General features: G+C 39.5%; 1 protein-coding gene across 8 annotated transcripts in view; it reads left to right on the top strand.

Annotated features, from left to right (window-relative positions):
- Window positions 1–19,251, top strand: part of ITSN2 (intersectin 2) — a 162,195-nt gene that overhangs the window by 112,143 nt on the left and 30,801 nt on the right. The window contains exon 29 of one of the 8 annotated variants that reach the window (XM_033176420.1): window positions 960–4,262. The exons of the other annotated variants lie outside the window; for them this stretch is intronic. Coding sequence (XP_033032311.1) covers window positions 960–961 — 2 coding nt within the window. The 3' untranslated portion in view covers window positions 962–4,262. Of the gene's footprint in view, window positions 1–959; window positions 4,263–19,251 lie in introns of those variants that run through there. 8 annotated transcript variants of the gene reach the window in all.

Below are 19,251 nucleotides of genomic sequence, written 5' to 3'. Positions count from 1 at the left end.
AAAAAGACCCCCTAAATCTTTATGGAGAAAGATGGCGTGTTGTGAAAGATGTAACAGAAGATATTTGAGCTGGTACATGAAGGATAAGTAGTAATGGTTTGCTGGAATGGCAAATGTTGGGGATGCAAGGAGGAACTTATTATTTTCTTGGTCATTTTACATACTGACAGCTGGGAAAACAAAATGTTCAAGAGGTTATTTTAATATAAGAGTAGTTTCAAATTTCTCTTTGTTATAAAGTTATTAGCAGTAACTTACCTATTACCTTGTTTCTGGCTGGTGTATGTGGGTTTTTTTAGTTTAATCAGATCTAAAAACTGAATACTTTATTGTTTTGCCTAAATGAATGGCTAAAGGCTTGTCATCCATCCTGGAATAAAAGGGCGCTCAATTCTGTAATTCTAAGGATAATTTCCAAAGAGATTCCTCTGAGATGGTTTATTGTTTCTATAAAACAACCGTTTAAATTATCTAGGAAAGTGAGGAGTACCGATTTTGTTTACTTGAAGTAATTTATCAGAAATTGAAGAGTCATAATTGCTTTTTCAAAGAAGATGAAGAGTAATGTTAATTGTGTTGGTAGCTATGAAGTTCACTCACATTATTTATATTAACCTATAATTTTAATAGGATATAGTTCAGAAAATGCTTAATCCTTAAAGTCAGGAATAGATATGAGATCCTTGTTGTACCTACCCGGATTTTTGTAAATAAATCATCTGTTTGTAGTCCTTGTAATCGTCAATGAAAGCTAGTTAAATTACAGATTACCGTTTGTGTTTCTTTGGCCCTTATAAGTATTATTTTTCATTTTTTACATAATTAGAACTTTTTTTAAAATAGAGAATTTTAACGGTTCAAATTTGTTTAGTTGATGTTGCATGTTGTTACTAGTCAAATTTTATCTCACCCACCTAATTTGCATTATGTTCATTTTATTCCTCATTTTCTTTTTTTAGGACCCAATGTTGTCTTCCAGTTGTGAAAGCACCCCAGAGACCCACTATCCAAGTTTCACTCTAGCGTGGAGGCAGGGCAGGCAGCCCTGCTCAGATATCTCCTACACAATTCGTTTACTTCGTTTGAATGTTAGAGCCACTTGTGATTATTTTTTTGTGTTTCTAACTTATAGTTTAAATTTATTTGTAAAAAGTTAAAGGATAGTGGGTCTTTGTGTGGCTTTCCCTGCTGTTCACTCTGGCATCTTTAGCATTTTTCTTCTTTTTTAATTTGATAATTGTAGGTCATTAGCATGCATATTGAGTTTGCCCTTATGTGGTGGGAGTTCAAACACACAAAGACCCACTATTTGCACAAACTATACTTACTGGTTTGTAATAGGCTGCCATGCTTTTTTAATGTTATTGCAACATATGTATTCATTTACAGAATTCAGATAAAATTTGCTTATGTTCTGCTATTATGTTTAATCCTAATCACAGTGAGCTCTTAATGTGCTCAATATGTGGTTTGCCCTCAAGTGCACACTGTTTATTACTTTGTAATATGCCACTATGAGTACTGACATTTAGATTTGTTTAAAGGCCGAGAACTGGAAACAGCCATGCCCTGTTTTCTGTGTGTTCGGGATGGGAATAACAACATTTTGGGGGAACTTTTTAAATCTCAGAGAAGAGGAAAGTGGCCTGCTCTGGCAGGCATGTGCAGAATAGAGTGTTTCATTTGTTTCAGCCCCAAGAATGAGCCTTGTCCTATGGTAGTTCCCTTAGACTCTTTATGTGCTCTGGGCTAATGAAGATACTGCATCATGTGCTGCAGCATTTGTATTCTTTTTCAATGACCTAAAAAGGGATTATTTTTGAGGAATGAAAGGCTCCCATCGTTGACTGTGAGATGTGAACAACCTTTCCTAGCTTAGAGCATTTATATCTACAGTCATTTTAAAGTCAGAGTTCATTGTTACCTGTTTTCATCAGGTGACTACATATCCCAGTATACAAAAGGGCACTGGTCGACATTCTTCTTCATGTATTTAGTAAAGATCATAAGAAATCCTTTAAGAGTTTAAATGTCCCGGAAGCAGACATGCAGGCTCTAGTCCAGAATGAGTTAGCGTGAAGGAAAGCCGTGTGACACCTGGTGTTCCTCTGTGTTCATGGAGCTTCTTTGAGGCTCGAAGATTGATTTTACCACTCAGACTTCTCTGGCTAATACCTGTTCTTCAACCACATTGGCTACTTTGACATAGAAATTTACTTCTTTTCCTTGAATGGAAAACACTTTAAAAAATAATAACAAACATTATTATAAACTAATATGTGTGAGAGTACTTAGTTGGAACAAAAGTTTTAGTAGACAGTATTATACTATATTTGAAAACCAAGGAGAAGTTTTTACAACTTAAAATGTTTACAAACTGCAGTGCAATCTACTGTTTGTGAATGTCAGAGTATCAGGAAAAATGTACATACAATCACAGAACCATATTTCCTCACAAAGTTATTTACAAAGAGTGAAATATGTTTTTATACCTCTCAGTTTCAGTTAGAGGCATATTTTGTGCAATATTTATGTTAATGTGCCTATACATTATGAATGAATTATTTCAGTCATACATTGCCTAAATCATAATTTTATGATGCTTGGGAAAGAATCAACAGTTAAAACTTCATAAAGTTCGAATGTCTGTGTTTCAAAATACATCACATTATTAGGCTGTAGGGAGATACGTATGTGTGCTCCCTAGGGTGGCAATTTCTAGTTACTAGACCACTTCTGTTTTTAGCATTTGGCATCACATGATACTTTTATAAATATGACATTAATAGGAAAGCAATAATATCATTTTACAGATGGAATAGCAGATTTGCCTGCATTCACTGAAAGAGTGCAAAGATTTGGTCCTTGTGAATTCAACTGACTCTTTCAAATTGTATTAATTACCTGTTCTTGCCTTTTATTTTCTGAACTTGCTGCTTTTGCATTCTTTTGAGTTCAAAGACAGTTACTTCAAATCCATTTTTAAACCCTCGGGGTAGAAATCATACCACTGTTAATTAGCCACATTATTTTGGTCTAACATTTTTTCTTTATAATTCTGAAACTGAGTTTATCTAATAGATTGATGAATTATTTCAAAGATATTTTTATAGTGCAAATCACTTCACTTTTACACTGATAAATATAAATTACTAGGAATGACCTTCAGATAGCATTTGGCATCTGTAACCAATCTGAAAATAATGTGTTCATCAGGCACCTGTGGATTAAATCATATACTGGCATATTTAAGCTGAATGTCAGTCCGGAAAATAAATTTACTATATTAACTGAAATACCACTCTTTGTGTAGGTATTTTGTCATATATTTAAGAAAAAGCTAAAAAAAATGGAAATCGTATGACATTTTGTCATATATTTAAGAAAAAGCTAAAAAGAATGGAAATCGTATGACATAATAACTAAGTCTTTCTTAAAAGTGCATGCAGTCTTTTGCAATACCTCATTCAGCCAAGAATTTGTTCTCTTCCTCATTCAGTATAAGGCAGCTTTCAATTTTCTTAGAAGGCAACATTAGAAGGTTAGAGTTCATCAGAAACATAGAATTTTAAAATGTGAATTCAACTGAATGAATTTCTATAGGAGGTAAAGAATCAAAATACCAGATTGCAATATATAATAATCACTTTTAAATTATTTGATTAAACCTTTTAGGTTTTCCAGAAATAAAAAGAATCAGTTCTAAAACCAAAGCTGATTTTTAGAAAATTTGAAAATGTAAATCAGCCGTATCCATAATATAGTTTATCTAAAACTTTATCTTAGAGTAATTTTAAAATAATATAACTATTAAAAATGTAACTGATATATAAATGTTTTGAAATAAAACATTTTAAAATATAAATACTGTAGTTTAAAAGAAAGAAACTGGGGGAAGGAAAAGTAGAGAAAGAAATGCCAATTCCAGTCCAAAGCTTTATTTGCCAAGTTTTCTTAGAGTGACTTTTACCAATTTATGAATTCTTGTAAACAGAATCTATAATGGAAATACTGAAAGACTTGCCTAAAGTGGCATTATTGAATGCTGCTGTGATGCTACTGTAATGTAATAAATTATTAAATTGTTGCAAAGTGCTGTTTTTGCCTTAAAATTTTATTTTGTGTGTCTTGAAAACTATAGTATTAAAGGTATTGAGATTGTGCAAATGCTGGGCACGCTTGGCATGAGATAATCTGTTTTTATTTTTACAAAATTGTAATATAACTATGCAAGTGTGTTTATTAAAAGAACACAAACTATATTAGTTGTATTGTGTATTTCTTTTGAAACATTCTTTAAAACTTACTTTTCATTGTTTTTATTTAGTCATGATTAAATGTTTTTGGAATGTCTCTTTTTCCTTAATGTAGTCTCATGAGTACAGGCCAGCAAATTGTTTTATATCATAGGGGGCAAAAGAAATGTTTAAGTGGTCAAGATGAAAAGAATTTGTTCGGAGATAATCATATGTATCTCAAAAGTGAAATAAAGTTTGATTTTAATATGTTGTTGCTCACAAAAGTAAGGAAAACATAATCTAGGCTAATAGACTTGTGTTTTCATAATTTTTACTGCAACTTTTTTCTAAAAAGATTGATGGAACTTACAAATGAATACTCATTGCAAATGTAGAGTCAGACCTTTAGTACAAAATAAGAGTTTATGTAAAAGAAGCAGCAGTGAATGCTTGGAGGCATCAAAGTTAAGCAGTGTTAAAGTTAATCGTGTTGGTGGTTATATAAGCCCTTGGGTGGAAAGAAAGATACGGATCTAAATCCAGGCCATCCATCAACATCTAGCACAAACAACCTCTTTCCAAAAAGCCTTTCTTTCCTCATCTCTGGAAAGTTATTCAACTAACTTGTATTAAGTGTTTACATAAGGCCAAGCAGGTGCTGGAGATATAAAACTGAGTGTCAAGTGGCCATCGTCTTAGGTGGTACATAGTTCTTTGAGGGGATTAGGCCCATATGGAGATAATTATAAAACAGCATACTCAGCACAGTGATAGATATTTACCAGGCACTTAAGGACTGCATAGAAGGAATACCAAATTCAACCATAGATTGGTGAACGAGAGACTTGCTGGAGGAATCAACTGCCAGGTCTATAAGATAAGTAGCAATAAGCCAGATTCGGTGGGTAGGATGGTGGAGTGTATGATAAAGACAAGAAACGGCATGATGGGGAAGTGTCGTCGTAAGCATTTCAGTATTGTTAGAATGGAAATAACAGAGCCAGGAACTGTGAAAGTTGAGGCTTGAGAGGCAGGCCAAGGGCTGAGTAAGAAATTCTCTAGCTCAGCTGTATGTTGGAATCACTTGGAAACTTAAAAAATCTATAGTCGCTGGGGCCCTAATTTAAATGGATTGAAGTTCAGCCTGATCATGGGGGTCTTTCAAAGCCTCCCAGATGATTCTGATATGCATCCAAGATGGAGAAAAAAATGATGAAACAGAGTTCTGAGGGAAAATTGGCAGGAATTGGGGATTGATGGGATATGAGTGTAGGTGGAAGTCAGTTATTTCCAGATTTGTGTCTTGAGGGACAGGGTGTGATAATGGTGCCACCAACTGCAGTGAAGAATTAGAGTTGGGGGAAGAAGAGTTTGGAGCACCTATGGGATGTCCACATAGAAATTGTCAAGCAGGTGGTCAGATAAAATCAAGATAGATAACATCAGATGTACACCACCTGGTGGAATGACATACATATGGGTAGTTGTGGAACCAGTGAAAGTAGATGAGATTACTTGGGAAGAAGGTCAGACCTCCTAGAAGATCAGCAGTTAAGGGTTGGGTAGTGAAAGGAACCCAAAGACGGGAAACAAGTTATATGAGAAAGAGATTGTTGTGCTATTTTCACAACTTTTAAAAAAATAATGAAATTCTGGCTCTGCAATCATCTCTCGCACCAGTAAAAAGAGGAAAAATGCTCTTTTTTGAGGACTTCTTAGTCTACGTACTTTTCTAAGGTCCTTGAATGTATTACCTCTTCATTGTTTTCTTTTTTGAGATACAGAAATTCAAACAGATGAGATTATTTGTTCAGGATTCCATAGCTAGTAAGTGGTAGAGGTGGTCCATGGTCTGGCTCCCAAGTCCACGCTGTTAGCCTCTACACTAGTGTGCCACCATCCCCTAATAATGAACTTCGAGAGTACAACCGTTACTCATACCAGTGAAACGAAAGCAAGATGGTGGCTCACGCCTGTAATCCCAGCACTTTGAGAGGCCAAGGTGGGTGATTGCCCTGAGCCTAGGAGTTTGAGACCAGCCTAAGCAACATGGTGAAACCTGTCTCTATGAAAAAAACTAAAGAAAGAAAGAAAGATACATAGATAGATAGATAGATAGATAGCTGGGAGTGGTGCTGCTGCACTCCTGTAGTCCCAGCTACTCAGGAGGCCGAGGCAGGTAGGTCAATTGAGGCTGGGAGGTCGAGGCTGCAGTGAGCTGAGATCACACCACTGCACTCCAGCCTGAGTGACAGAATGAGACCCTATGTCAAAAAAAAAAAGGAAAAAGGAAAAATCAGAGATTGCACAGGATTTCTCTGTGTAAAAAGGACACACAGAGAAGAGTCAAAGAGTCAAAGACTGAACATAATAAGCAAGGACAAGACTCTTATGACAATAGTATCCAGAAGGATAAAATTGAACTTAATCACTTTTTTTGGTAATAGCTTCATTGAGATATAATTCACTTGCCATGCAATTAGTGGTTTTTAGTATATTCACAAAGTTGTCCAACCATTTCCACAATCACTTGTAAAACATTTTTATCACCTCAGAATGAATCTCTGTACAATTTAGCTATCATCCCCATTTCCCTAAGCCCCTCCAACCTCCAGCCTAAACAGGCACTCATCTTGTTTCCATGTTTGTCTATTCTGAACATTTCGTATGTATGGAATCATAAAATGTGTAGCATTTTGTGATTGGCTTATTTCACCTAGCATGTTTTCAGGGTTCATCCATGTAGTAGCATATAGCTGTACATTATTCCTTTTTATGGCCAAATTAATATCCCATTGTGTGTATATACCATGTTTTGTTTATCCATTCATTAGTTAATGGACATTTGGGTTGTTTCAACCATTTGGCTATTGTGAATAATACTGCTGTGAACATTTGTATACAAGTTTTTGTGTGAACATATGTCCGTGTTTCTTATGGATAGATATCTAGGAGTAGAATTCCCAGGTCAAATGGTAAATCTATGTTTAATTTGTTGAGGACCTGCCTCACTGGCTGCACCATTTTCTGTTTCCACCAGCAGTGTACAGGGCTTTCTGTTACTCCACATCCTCCCCAGCACTTCTTATTATCTGACTTCTATTATAGCCATCCAGTGGGCATAAAGTGACATCTCCTTGTGGTTTTGATGTGTATTTCCCTGATGACTAATGATATTGGGCATTTTTTCGTGTGCTTGTTGGCCATTTGTATACTTTCTTTGGAGATACGTCTATTCAGATCCTTTGCCCGTTTTAAAATTATTTGTCTTCATAATCACTTTCTTAAAATACTTTATTTTTTAGAGTAGTTTTAGGTTCACAGCAAAATTGAGAGGAAGGCACAGAGATATCCCATATGTCCCTTGCCCTGACACAGGCATAGCCTCCCCCATTAACAACACCCCCACCGGAGCAGTACATTTGTTACAATTGATGCACCTCCATCATGTCATTCTCAAAGTCTGTAGTTTACATTAAGGTTCAGTCTTGGTGCTGTGCATTCTGTGGGATTGTACAAATGAGTAATGATGTATAGCTAGCATCACAGTGTCATACAGAGTATTTTCACTACCCTAAAAATCCTCTGTGCTCTACCTGGTCAGCTCGCTCTCCCTGCATCCCCTGGCAACCACTGATCTTTTTACTGTCTCCATAGTTTTGCCCTTCCCAGAATATCATATGATTGGAATCATACGGTACGCAGCCTTTTCACATTGGCTTCTTTCACTTAGTAATAGGCATGTAAGTTTCCTCCATATCTTTTCATGGCTTGATCCTTTCGTTTCAATGCTAAATAATATTTCATTGTCTGGGTGTACCACATGTATCCACTCACTGAAAGATACTGTGATTCCTTCCAAATTTTGGCAATTCTGAATGAAGCTGTTATAAATATCTGTGTGCAGGCTTTTGTGTGGACGTAAGTTTTCATTTCCTTTGGGTCAATACCCAGGTGTGTGATTGCTGCTGGATCAGAGAGTTTAAGAGTATGTTTAGTTTTGTAAATGGCAAACTGTCTTCCAAAGTGGCTGTACCATTTTGCATTCCCACCGGCAATACATGAGGGTTCCTGTTGTTCCACATCTTTGCCAGCATTTGATGGTGTCAGTGTTATGGATTCTGGCCATTCTAACAGGTGTGTAGTGGTATCTCATTTTTGTTTTAATTTGCATTTTCCCAACGACATAGGATGTAAAGCATCTTTTTATATGCTTTTTTGCCATCTGCGTATCTTTTTCAGTGAGGCATCTATTAAGGTCTTTGGCCCGTTTTTTGTTTTCTTATTGTTGACTTTTAAGAGTTCTTTCCATATTTTGAATAATAGTTCTTTATCAGATATGTCTTTTGCAAGTTTTTTTCCAGTCTGTGCCTTGTCTTCCCATTCTCTTGACCACATCTTTTGCAGAACGAAAGTTTTTACGTTTAATGAAGTTCAGCCTATCAACTCTTTCTTTCATGGATTGTGTCTTCGGTATCATATCTAAAGAGTCATCACTGAGCCCAAGGTTATCTAGATTTTCTCTTACGTTATTTTCTAGGAGCGTTATGGTTTTGTGTTTCAAATTTAGGTTTGTGATGCATTTTGAGTTAAGTTTTGTGAAGAGTAGAGGCCTGTGTCTACATTTCATTTTAAAGAAATTTTTTTTTTGGCATTTGGATGCCCAGTTGTTCCAGCATCATTTATTGAAAAGACTATCTTTGCCACATTGTATTGCCTTTGCTCCTTTGTCAAAGGTCAGTCGACTCTATTTATATGGGTCTATTTCTGGACTCTATTCTGATTCATTGATCTATTTGTGTATTCTTTTGCCAGTACCACACTGTGTTGATTACTGCAGCTTTATAGTAAGTCTTGAGGTCAGGTAGTGTCAGTTCTTTAATTTTATTCTTCTCGTTTAATTTTGTGTTGGCTATTCTGGGTCTTTGCCTCTCCGTATAAACTTTTAGAATCAGTTTTAGAATCACTTTTTAAACTTTGCTTTAAAGAACAACAAATTATGAAGGACATTCTTCAGAGAGACGTTTTAATACTTGTCAAAAGGCAAAAATCACTTACTCTTTCAAAGAGAACGATAAATGAGTGCAGTGGGAAGTATAGTGGGAGGATTGCTTTGATTCCTGTCTCAGCCAGCTCACCCCTCCGAGCCTTAGCCTGGTCCGTATAAGTGAGAATAATAATACCCACACTGCATATGAGACTTAAGGGGTTTGTAAAGCACTAGTTTAATATCTGACACATAATAGATACTAGAAATAACAGCTAACGTTTAGTAAACATTTGCTGTGATGAACTAATCATTTGGGTTGTCTGAGTAAGTAGTAGAGTTGGAACTCGCGTCCAGATCTGACTCCAGAACTCATTCTCTCATGCTGCTTTCCATTAACTGGGAGCTGCTCTTATTCCCAACCACAAAAGCAGAACAGTCATCAGTTAATTGCAAGATGGAGGGTGAAGAAAATTAACTGCTTTAAATGAATCCAAGCTGGTCAAGGTACATTCCAGGGTACCGAAGAACCTGCCACTGGGATCCCTGTGTCACCAGTGGTCATCCATTAGCCACCTGAAGTCAGAGTCAGACAGTGCTATAGAATTTGTGTGTCCTAAACTCAGCAATTTGGGGCGAAGTCTCCAATTATGTATGTAGTCCTAAACAAGTGGAAGATATGAGTCGTATGAACATACCACTGGGGAAGATTAATGGTGTCCTAAGCTGTTCAGTCATACTAAGAAAAAATATATATGTGCATATGAAACCCCTACTGCCCAAGGACAGAGCTATAGTAATCGGTGTACTCATACAAAGTGCTACAGTGCATGGAACAGTTTATTTGGAACTGGCTATTAGATACAAGGGCCTAACTGTGTGTGTGACAGAGCAGAAGGGTGTGTAAGGGAACAATTATGTCACTTAGACATAACAAAGAGTTAAAGGAGAGTAAGGGTCTTGTTTGCTTTTTCATTGCTTTGGGTTTTGGCATTCAGAATATTTATCCTAAACCTTTTTTGCCTTTCAAATTCAGTTCACCAAGCCTAGGACCTGGTAGGTTTATACATGGAATCGCCAGTGATTGCAATGTCAGCACCATTTTAAATGGCCTGCCATTACAAAATATAAGACTTGAAACAAGTTACCTAGATTTAGATATGTAGTAGCTCTAATTTCTCTGGTAAGTCTCTTCACCACCAAGCTTCAGATTCTCTATTTACTTACAGAGCAGGGCTCAGAGTTGTTATCTGTTATTCAGAGGATTGTTCAGGGGTTGGAAATCAGTATATACATATTGGTACAGTTATTTTTATTAGAATTGAAAGTACTATTTCATGATACCTCTTGATAATATTCTATATCCTGCATCTCACATGAACTCCCTCACTTGAGTCATGGTACAAGTCTGGCAGGTTAGAAGGTTGCTGCAGAGTTTAGCCTGAACTAACTGCTCTGTGAGGCCAGGTCTGCTCTTTTGTCTATCACTAGGAGGTTGTTGCTGTCTTAGGCTTATGACCTTTTACAGTAAATTCAAAAGTAAAAATAAAACCAACAAAATTTTTCTTTATCTTGCACTTGTCAATACAGTTGCTTTTGGAAATTCTAGAATATGACTATTTTCTGAGCCAAATAGTTGACTTTCTGATGGTCTGCAACATTAAAATATGATCTGAACTTCTTTCCTTTTTGTGCTTACATGAGCAACATAGCTCCTAATGGAGTAGAACTTGACAGGCCTCAAAAAGACATGAATTTAGAAATTTGTTCAGTAATTATTTAAATTTCCAAAAGTAAAAACAAGTATCTTTGGCTTTGTGGTGGAAGCATGCTACCCGGTACTCAATAAATATTTGCTAAGTGGATGAGAAGCTCTTCTTTTACAAAATAAAATATCTTGTAATTTTCTAGTGTCCTGATAAAACTTCAATAAAAAGATAGCCTTCAGAAAATGCAGTTTATTCATGTAGATTTACTGTTAAAGTCTCCTCTTTTCACTGAGCTTTACAGTATAACTGGAAACCATTATGTGATACTCTGGCTGCATAATTGGGCACACAGAGAACAGCCTTGTTCACTGGCACTGCTCTCCTCCAAATGGGCAAGGACTTTTCTGGGACTTGTGACATAATCTGAACAAGCACTCTCTGTGTTCGTCATCACAGATTGTCTTTTGTCCTTTACCTCCTGGAATCTGCCCAGATCTTTCCCCTCTCCTTTCCTAGGCATCTCGTTTGCTGCTTATTCTTGCTTGCACTGTAACTTGGAATAGTGGTTCCCAACTGTGGTGCGACTTACTTATGATTCATAACTTGTCTCTCAGTCTCCACATCCTCCCACAGCATGGGGATGGGTCTTGTGGCCCAGCCCACTACTAATTATTCCTCTGGGAACATGATAGTAGCCATGATCTCTCATCTTTCCTCTTTGCCCACTCTTCCTGTCTACCAGAAAGGACCTACCAGGAAGTTTTCGTCAATTTCTCTGACTGCCTATAGTTAACACTGCTGTACTGTCTCCTGAAGCTCAGAGTTTATCTTCACATCATGTTCCATAAATGCTGATGAAAGCCCTCCTGTGTGTCAGACACTGGGGATGTAGCAAATTATAAAACAAACAAAAATTGCTGCCATCTTGGAGCGGGTGTTTGAGTAGGCTAAAACAGAAAACAAACAAAATGAAGTGTGTAGTGTCTTAGAAAAATAAAGCAGGGAAGGGGAACAGGAGTTCTGCAGGGAGGTGGATCCAGAGGGATTTTACTTTGAATAAAATACTCAGATGAAGCCTCTCTGAGATGGTGATGAGGGGCAGAGACTGGAGGGGTGTGAGGATATCTGGAGGGAGCCGTGTGGATATCTGGAAGATATTCTGGACAGAGGGGGTAGCACATACAAAATCCCTGAAGCAGGAGCATCCTGTGGTGCCTGAGGAATAGTGCAGAGGCCTGTGCGGTGGAAATGGAGGGAAGAGCAGGAGAGAAGGAGGAAGCGAGGGTCTGGGTGTGACCTAGGAAATAAGGGAGATTGTTTAGGTTCTTGTGTGCTATTTATAAGAACTTTGGCTTTTGCTTGGAGTGAGAAGAACCCATTGGAGAGTTTTTGTTATATTTATTATTTTTATTTCTTTTTTTTTTTTTTTTTTGAGACAGAGTTTCACTCTTGTCGCCCAGGCTGGAGTGCAATGGTGCAGTCTCCGGTCACTGCAACCTCTGCCTCCTGGGTTCAGGTGATTCTGCAGCCTCAGCCTCCCAAGTAGCTGGGATTACAGGTGCCCACCACCACGCCCAGCGAATTTTTATATTTTTAGTAGAGACCGGATTCCACCATGTTGGCCAGGCTGGTCTCCAATTCTTGACCTCAGGTGATCCACCTGCCTCGGCCTCCCAAAGCTCTGGGATTACAGACGCGAGCCACTGCGCCCGGCCAAGGGTTTTAATTAAAGGAGTGACATGATCTGACGTGTTTTAACAGTATTGATCTGCCTTGCCAGATTAAAGAGGGGGAAGGGATCAGAAGCCAGGAGATCCATTGGAAAGCTAGTTCAGTAATCCAAGCACAAGATGATAACTTGGATCAGGACGGCCGTGGGGGACGTGTGAGAAGTGATCTGGATGTATTGTGAAGATGGAGCCCACAGGTGGATTGAATGTGAAGTGTGAGAAGTATCCCGTGGCCTGAGCAGCTGGAGAGATGATATTGCCATCCACTGAGGTGGAAAATCAGAGGAGCAGGTTGGGAGATGATTAGGGGTTTGGCTTTTGATGTTACTGTGATGTGCCTTTTAGGCATCTGAATGGGGATACTGAGTATGCAGCAGAACATGTGAAGAGGTTCAGAGAAGATGTTCAGGCTGGAGTATAAAATTGGGAGCCTGTCAGTACATAAATAAGCCCTGAGAATGAACGAGGTCACCAAGGATCTGAGTATGTAGAGGAAAGTTCCAAGGACTGAACCTTAGAGCACTGCGACTTTAGAAGTCTGGAGAGTTGAGGAGGAATGAGCAAAGGAACCGTGGGAGGGCAGACCAGTGAGGTGGGAGGATAATACGAGGAGAGGCGAGGTGGTGACCTGGAAGACAGTGAAAAAGGATCTCACGAGGAGGGTCATCAGCATCACAGACATCAGCAAGTAAATAACAGAGGAGGCTACCTGGGGAGATGAGGAAGTTCTTTTGTTTTAAAGTGAAATATCTGAAAATAATGTTAAATGTGTAATTTTCCAGCTTCATTCAGTAAACATTTTTCTACAGTAATATCGATTCCTTGGTGTTTATTGAAATTGGTTCTATGGGTTCTTTGTGTTGTTGTTGAGACAGTGTCTTCCTCTGTCACCCAGGCTAGAGTGCAGTGGCACAATCTTGGCTCACTACAACCTGTGCCTCCCGGGTTCAAGAGATTCTCACACCTCAGCCTCCTGAGTAGCTGGGATTACAGGCGCCCATCACCACACACAGCTAATTTTTGCATTTTTAGTAGAGATGGGGTTTTGCCATGTTGGCCAGGCTGGTCTCGAACTCCTGACCTCAAGTGATCTGCCTAGTGCTGGGATTACAGGCGTGAGCCAGCACCCCTGGCCTGGTTCTATGGGCTCTTCAAAAGAATGTATAGTCTCTCGTATGTGTGTTCATATGTTAACCTTGTTAATAGTGTTCAAATATTTCATATTCTCATTAATTTTCATTGAGAGAACTATATTAAACTCTACTACTATGATTATAGATATGTCAGTTTTTTCTTTTTGTTTTTCTTTTGAAGGGAGGTGGGGTACGGGTCTTAGTTTTTTATTTTACACTTTGAGGCTTTCCTGTTAGTTGCAAATAAGATCAGAATTATTCTTGTTCCTGGTGAATTGTTTCTACCATCTCATATGGGTCTGTAAAGCCTAATTTGTCTGTTGTAATAAAACCTCCCCAGTTGCTTTTAGAATTTTTATTTGGATAGCTTTTTCTAGCCCACTACTTCCAACATTTCTTTGACCTGATTTTTAATCCAGAGCCTCTCTTTTCACTGACAGATTTAAGCCATTTACATTGATTAAAACAATTTAATACTTTTATTTGTATCTATTTTATTATGTATTTTCTATTTACCAGGCCTTTTCTTTGCCGTTTTGTTCTGCTGACATAGGGACTTCTGTTGCACTGATTAAGTGTCTTTGTTTCTTTTATTGCCCTCTACTGTTGGGAAATTATGTATTCCATGTCTGTTCTTTGAGTGGTTACCTTTCCCTTTTAACATACGTGTTTACCTTTGATCAAGATCTCTTCTCCTGATCAATGCAAGGATGATTTATCGCTAATGATTCTCTTCTGTCTTTCATGTTATTATATTTTTGTGTTTTAACTTCACCTTGTATTTATACCTGCCAACTTAGTCATTATTATTGTTGTTTTATACAGTCAGTGATTATTTTGATTTCTTACACATTTACTAGTATTTTGGCTCACCATTACTGGTATCTCTTTTATCTTTCCTTCTTATGTAATTTCCTTCTTCCTGAAAGACATCTTTTAACAGTTTTTCCAGTCATGTCTATTAGTGGTAAATGCACTCAGACTTTGTCTGAAAATGTGTTTATTTCTCTCTCATCTGTGAATTAGATTTCCAGCTGGACAGACATTTTCTCTGTGTTGTGTGTTATATGAGGCCAGTCTAATTGCCGTTCATGTGGTTATTCTGGTTTTTCTTTCTGACTGTTTAATCATGTTTTTTCTTCCCTCTTTGGTGTTCTGGTATGGATTTGTTTTTGATTTTTTCCTAATCAGAAGCCATTGTTCTGAATTTGGGACATTGTATCATTCTTCAATTCTAGAAAAGTCTCAGTCATTATAATCTCAATATTACCTCTCTCAATTCTTCTATTCCCTTCTCCTAGACTACCTGTCAGATGTATGCTGGGCCTTGTCATTCTGTCCTCTGTGTCTCTTAACCTCCATTGTATGTTTTCCATCTTTTTTTTTTTTTTTTTTTTTTGAGACAGAGTCTCACTCTGTTGCCCAGTCTGGAGTGCAATGGCATGACTATCTTGGCTCATGGCAGCCTCCACTTCCCAGGTTCAAGCAATTCCCCTGCCTCAGCCTCCTGAGTAGCTGGGATTACAGGCACCCGCCACCATGCCCAGCTAATTTTTTGTATTTTAGTAGAGACGGTTCACCCTGTTGGTCAGGCTGGTCTTGAACTCCTGACCTCAGGTGATCCACCTGCCTCAGCCTCCCAAAGTGCTCAGATTACAGGCATGAGACACCATGCCCAGCCTTCCATCTCTGTTTCTTTCTGGGCTGCATTTTAAGTAATTCTTCAGATCTGTTTTTAGGTTTACTAATTCCTAGGATGTGTTTAATCTGCTATTTTATCTATTAATATATCATTTCCATGACAATATTTGCCATTTTTATTCTTTTTCAACTCTGCTTATTCTTTATTTTAATAGACTACCTATGGCTTCAAGCCCTTCATTATGTGTCTTGAGTTAATGTTAAACATATGTATTTTACATCTCCATGTGTATTTTTGTTCTATCATATGTTCTTGGTTTTCTAATCCTCATTTTTTAATTTATGGTGGATTTTTTCCCGTTTTTTGTATTTTTTTTCATACTTTGAGCTCATCTTTAACGAGACTTGGTTTTTCTGTGGAATCTTGTGGAACCAAAGTTGTGAGTGCGGCCCTCCAGGCCAGTTGCACCATTCCTTTGGCCAGTCACCCTAAGGGTATCCCCAGTGGGCGACCAATTTTTGTGCTTTTTTCTTTTTCTTTTTCTTTTTTTGAGATGGAGTCTTGTTCTATCACCCAGGCTGGAGTGCAGTGACACAATCTCAACTCACTGCAGCCTCTGTCTCCCAGGGTTAAGTGATTCTCCTGGCTCAGCCTCCCAAGTAGCTGGGATTACAGGCGGATGCCACCACGCTTGGCTAATTTTTGTATTTTTACTAGAGACGGGGTTTCATCTCTACTAAATGTTAGCAATAGGTCAAGTAAAAGAACAGAGGAGGCTACCTGGGGAGATTAGGAAGTTCTTTTGCTTTAAAGTGAAATAGCTGAAAATAATGTTAAATGTGTAATTTTCCATCTATATTCAGTAAACATTTTTCTACAGTAATATCAATTCCTTTGTGCTCAGACCCAAGTGAGCACCAAGAAAAAGCAGAATAACCACATGAACGGCAATTAGACTGGCCTCACATAACACACAACACAGAGAAAATGTCCAGCTGGAAATGTAATTCACGGATGAGAGAGAAATTATGAACACATTTTCAGACAAAGTCTGAGTGCATTTACCACTAATCAAACTCCTGACCTCAAGTGATCTGCCCACCTCGACCTCCCAAAGTGCTCCGGATTACAGGTGTGAGCCACCACACCTGGCCACTTTTTGTGTTAATTCATCTGAATTCTTGAACTCCAAGTTTGTGTAAGATGCAAGCCCAGCATTTCCATTCATTACTTAACAGACAGAAAACTTTTTAATCATGTCACTCTTCTGGAGAGAGGACATTTTTCCTACTCCACCCTGTAATATTCAGTGTCCTGCCAGAGTTTCTTCTCGTTGGTCAAACCTAGGCAGAGGCCAACTAGAACAGAATCTTAGAAAAAACAGCCTGCAGGGTTGGCTTTTTTGCAGCCCAGAGCAGAACAGGAAAAAGGAGAGAAATGGACCTGGGCACAATATTCTACCCCCTAACAAATATTCCCTGACTGCTGGCAGCCAAAACGCTGTGCTCAGCTTGCTATTACAGAAACGTGTTAGACACAGTCCCTAATCTGCAGTGAGAGCCACAGACACACTAACTACACAGATTAACAACAGCACCAGTTAGACGACAGTAATGTTAAAATACAGATACAAACCAGTACCGTGGAAATGCAAAGGAGAGGCAGGTCTGGGGGTAAGTGTCAGAGGGACAGGGAAGGTTTCCCCCAAAGAAGGCTGGTTCTTTGTGGAGAATGAGGTGTGGACAGAGGATACAACAGGAGCAAAAACAGGAGAGCTGTGGAAAGCGCGTGCAGCCTGTGAGGCTGGGGGAGGAAAGGCGGGCAGCGTAGTCAGAGCCGAGGCTGGAAAGGTAGGCCGAGGCTGGCTTCTGGAGACTCTGGAGCCTCTGCCACCGAATTAGGACTTCATTCTGCAAATAATGAAAGCTGTTGAACGTTTGTGAGGGAAGGAACACAAAATATGTGGTGGCTGGCTTGAGCTGTTCAATAGAAATCAAGTGTGAGTCACAAATGCAGCCCCATATGTAACTGAAAATGTTCCAGTAGCCACCTTAGAAAAGTCAGAAGAAACAGATGAAATTAATGTTTATATTTTTACTTCATCCAATTTATCCAAAATATCTTTTCAATATGCAATCAGTATATTATGAATGCAGCATTTCCCGTTTCCGTTTTTCTGGAACAGGTCTTCCGAATGGAGTGTGTGTTTGACACGGACAGCACGTCTTTATTTGGAGCAGTCACCCTGCATGTGTGCAGTGGTCACAGGTTGCTAAGGGCTACTCTATTGACAATGCAGGCATAGAGGGTGGCAAAGGGGTGTGTCCCATCCATAAGACCCGAATTCCTCAGTTTATCAGGACTTTTCTCAGGACAAAAAAGATTTTACCCTCCCTCCTCTCAAAAAAAAGAGGATTCTGTGGTCGAATACGTGTACGTGTTGGGAACTCTGAGCTCATCAAATTTTTCTGTAGCACAGAGTTTCTCACTGCCTAATAAGCTCATGTGCACTGGGGCCCTGCGAGCGAGATACACAGTCGGCTTCATTGTCTGGATTCATCTGACTGCACAGGACAGGAGTGTCAGGAGCCTATTTTGACATTTGCTGGACTGGGGAGCAGAGAGCCGGGCAGCCGGCAGAGGCAGAAGACAGAAGGAAACATCAAGAAGAGGAGAGGCGCAGGGGCTGAGAGAGGCAGACTCGAGCCTCCAAAAAGGCCTCTCATCCAAGGCACCCGTGCTGTGGCCGGCAGAGGAGGGTGCAAGCTCAGAAGGGGTCGCTGAACTTGGCAATGCCGAGGTCATCGTTACCTTCCCAAGAGCAGTGTCAGGGGCGGTGGGGCAGAAACCAGAATCCCGAGTGGAGATGTGACAGGGAGAGCTGGCGAGAGTTGGCCCTGGGTGTAAACCCCTCCAGTGACATTTGCCAGTGAGACCAAAGAAAGGCGGTGCTGAGGAGGGGACAGGGTTGGAGGAAGGGTGCTTGTTGGTGGGTTTCAAACAGTGGGGTAAGAGGGACACTGCAAAGTTTATAGGCTGAGAAGGAAACGGCGAAGAGTGAACATAGAAGCTCGAAGGAAAGGGAGGGGCCCTGGAGGAGAGGCCAATTACAGACTAGCTTTAGAAAGAAACAGGACCCTTCCTTCCCTGCCTCAGGAAGGGCACACAGGGACAAGTGGACAGACAGAGGGAGGAAGAGGGGCCTGTGTCTTGACTTTTACCCTGACATCAGAGGTAAGAACGTCTGAAAGTGAGGGTAGGAGTCGGGTTGGAAACTTAAACAGAGGGTAAAAATTTAAGAGCAGGCCAGGCACGGTGGCTCATGCCTGTAAATCCCAGCAGTTCAGGAGGCCGAGATGGGCAGCGCACTTGAGGCCAGTAGTTCAAGACCAGCCTGGCCAACATGGCGAAACCCCGTCTCTACTAAAAATACAAACATTAGCTGGGCGTGGTGGCGTGCACCTGTAGTCCCAGCTACTCGGAGACTGAGGCAGGAGAATCGCTCGAACCCGGGAGGCGGAGGCTCTAGTGAGCCGAGATCAGACCACTGCACTCCAGCCTGGGCCACACAGTGAGACTGTCTCAAAAAAAAAAGTCCAAGAGCCATCGTGATGAAATGCAAAAGGGTCAGCTAGGCATGGCATGCCAGGGTGTCCCCACATTATCCTGCTAAAGCTAATGCAATGTATAGTCCAGCTTTAGAAACAAATATCTGAGGTTCTTCCTATTATTCCAAGGTATTATTCCAGATAGAGGGGCCGGTACTTGTGGTTTTTAATGTAAATCATTGTTTCCCAAGTGTGATAGTTGTA

This window comes from Trachypithecus francoisi, unplaced genomic scaffold, assembly GCF_009764315.1.
Source record: "Trachypithecus francoisi isolate TF-2019V2 unplaced genomic scaffold, Tfra_2.0 Lachesis_group17, whole genome shotgun sequence".
NCBI classification, from domain to species: Eukaryota; Metazoa; Chordata; class Mammalia; order Primates; family Cercopithecidae; genus Trachypithecus; species Trachypithecus francoisi.
The sequence above is the reverse complement of the archived record's forward strand: the minus strand, read 5'-3'. Positions and strand labels throughout refer to the sequence as shown.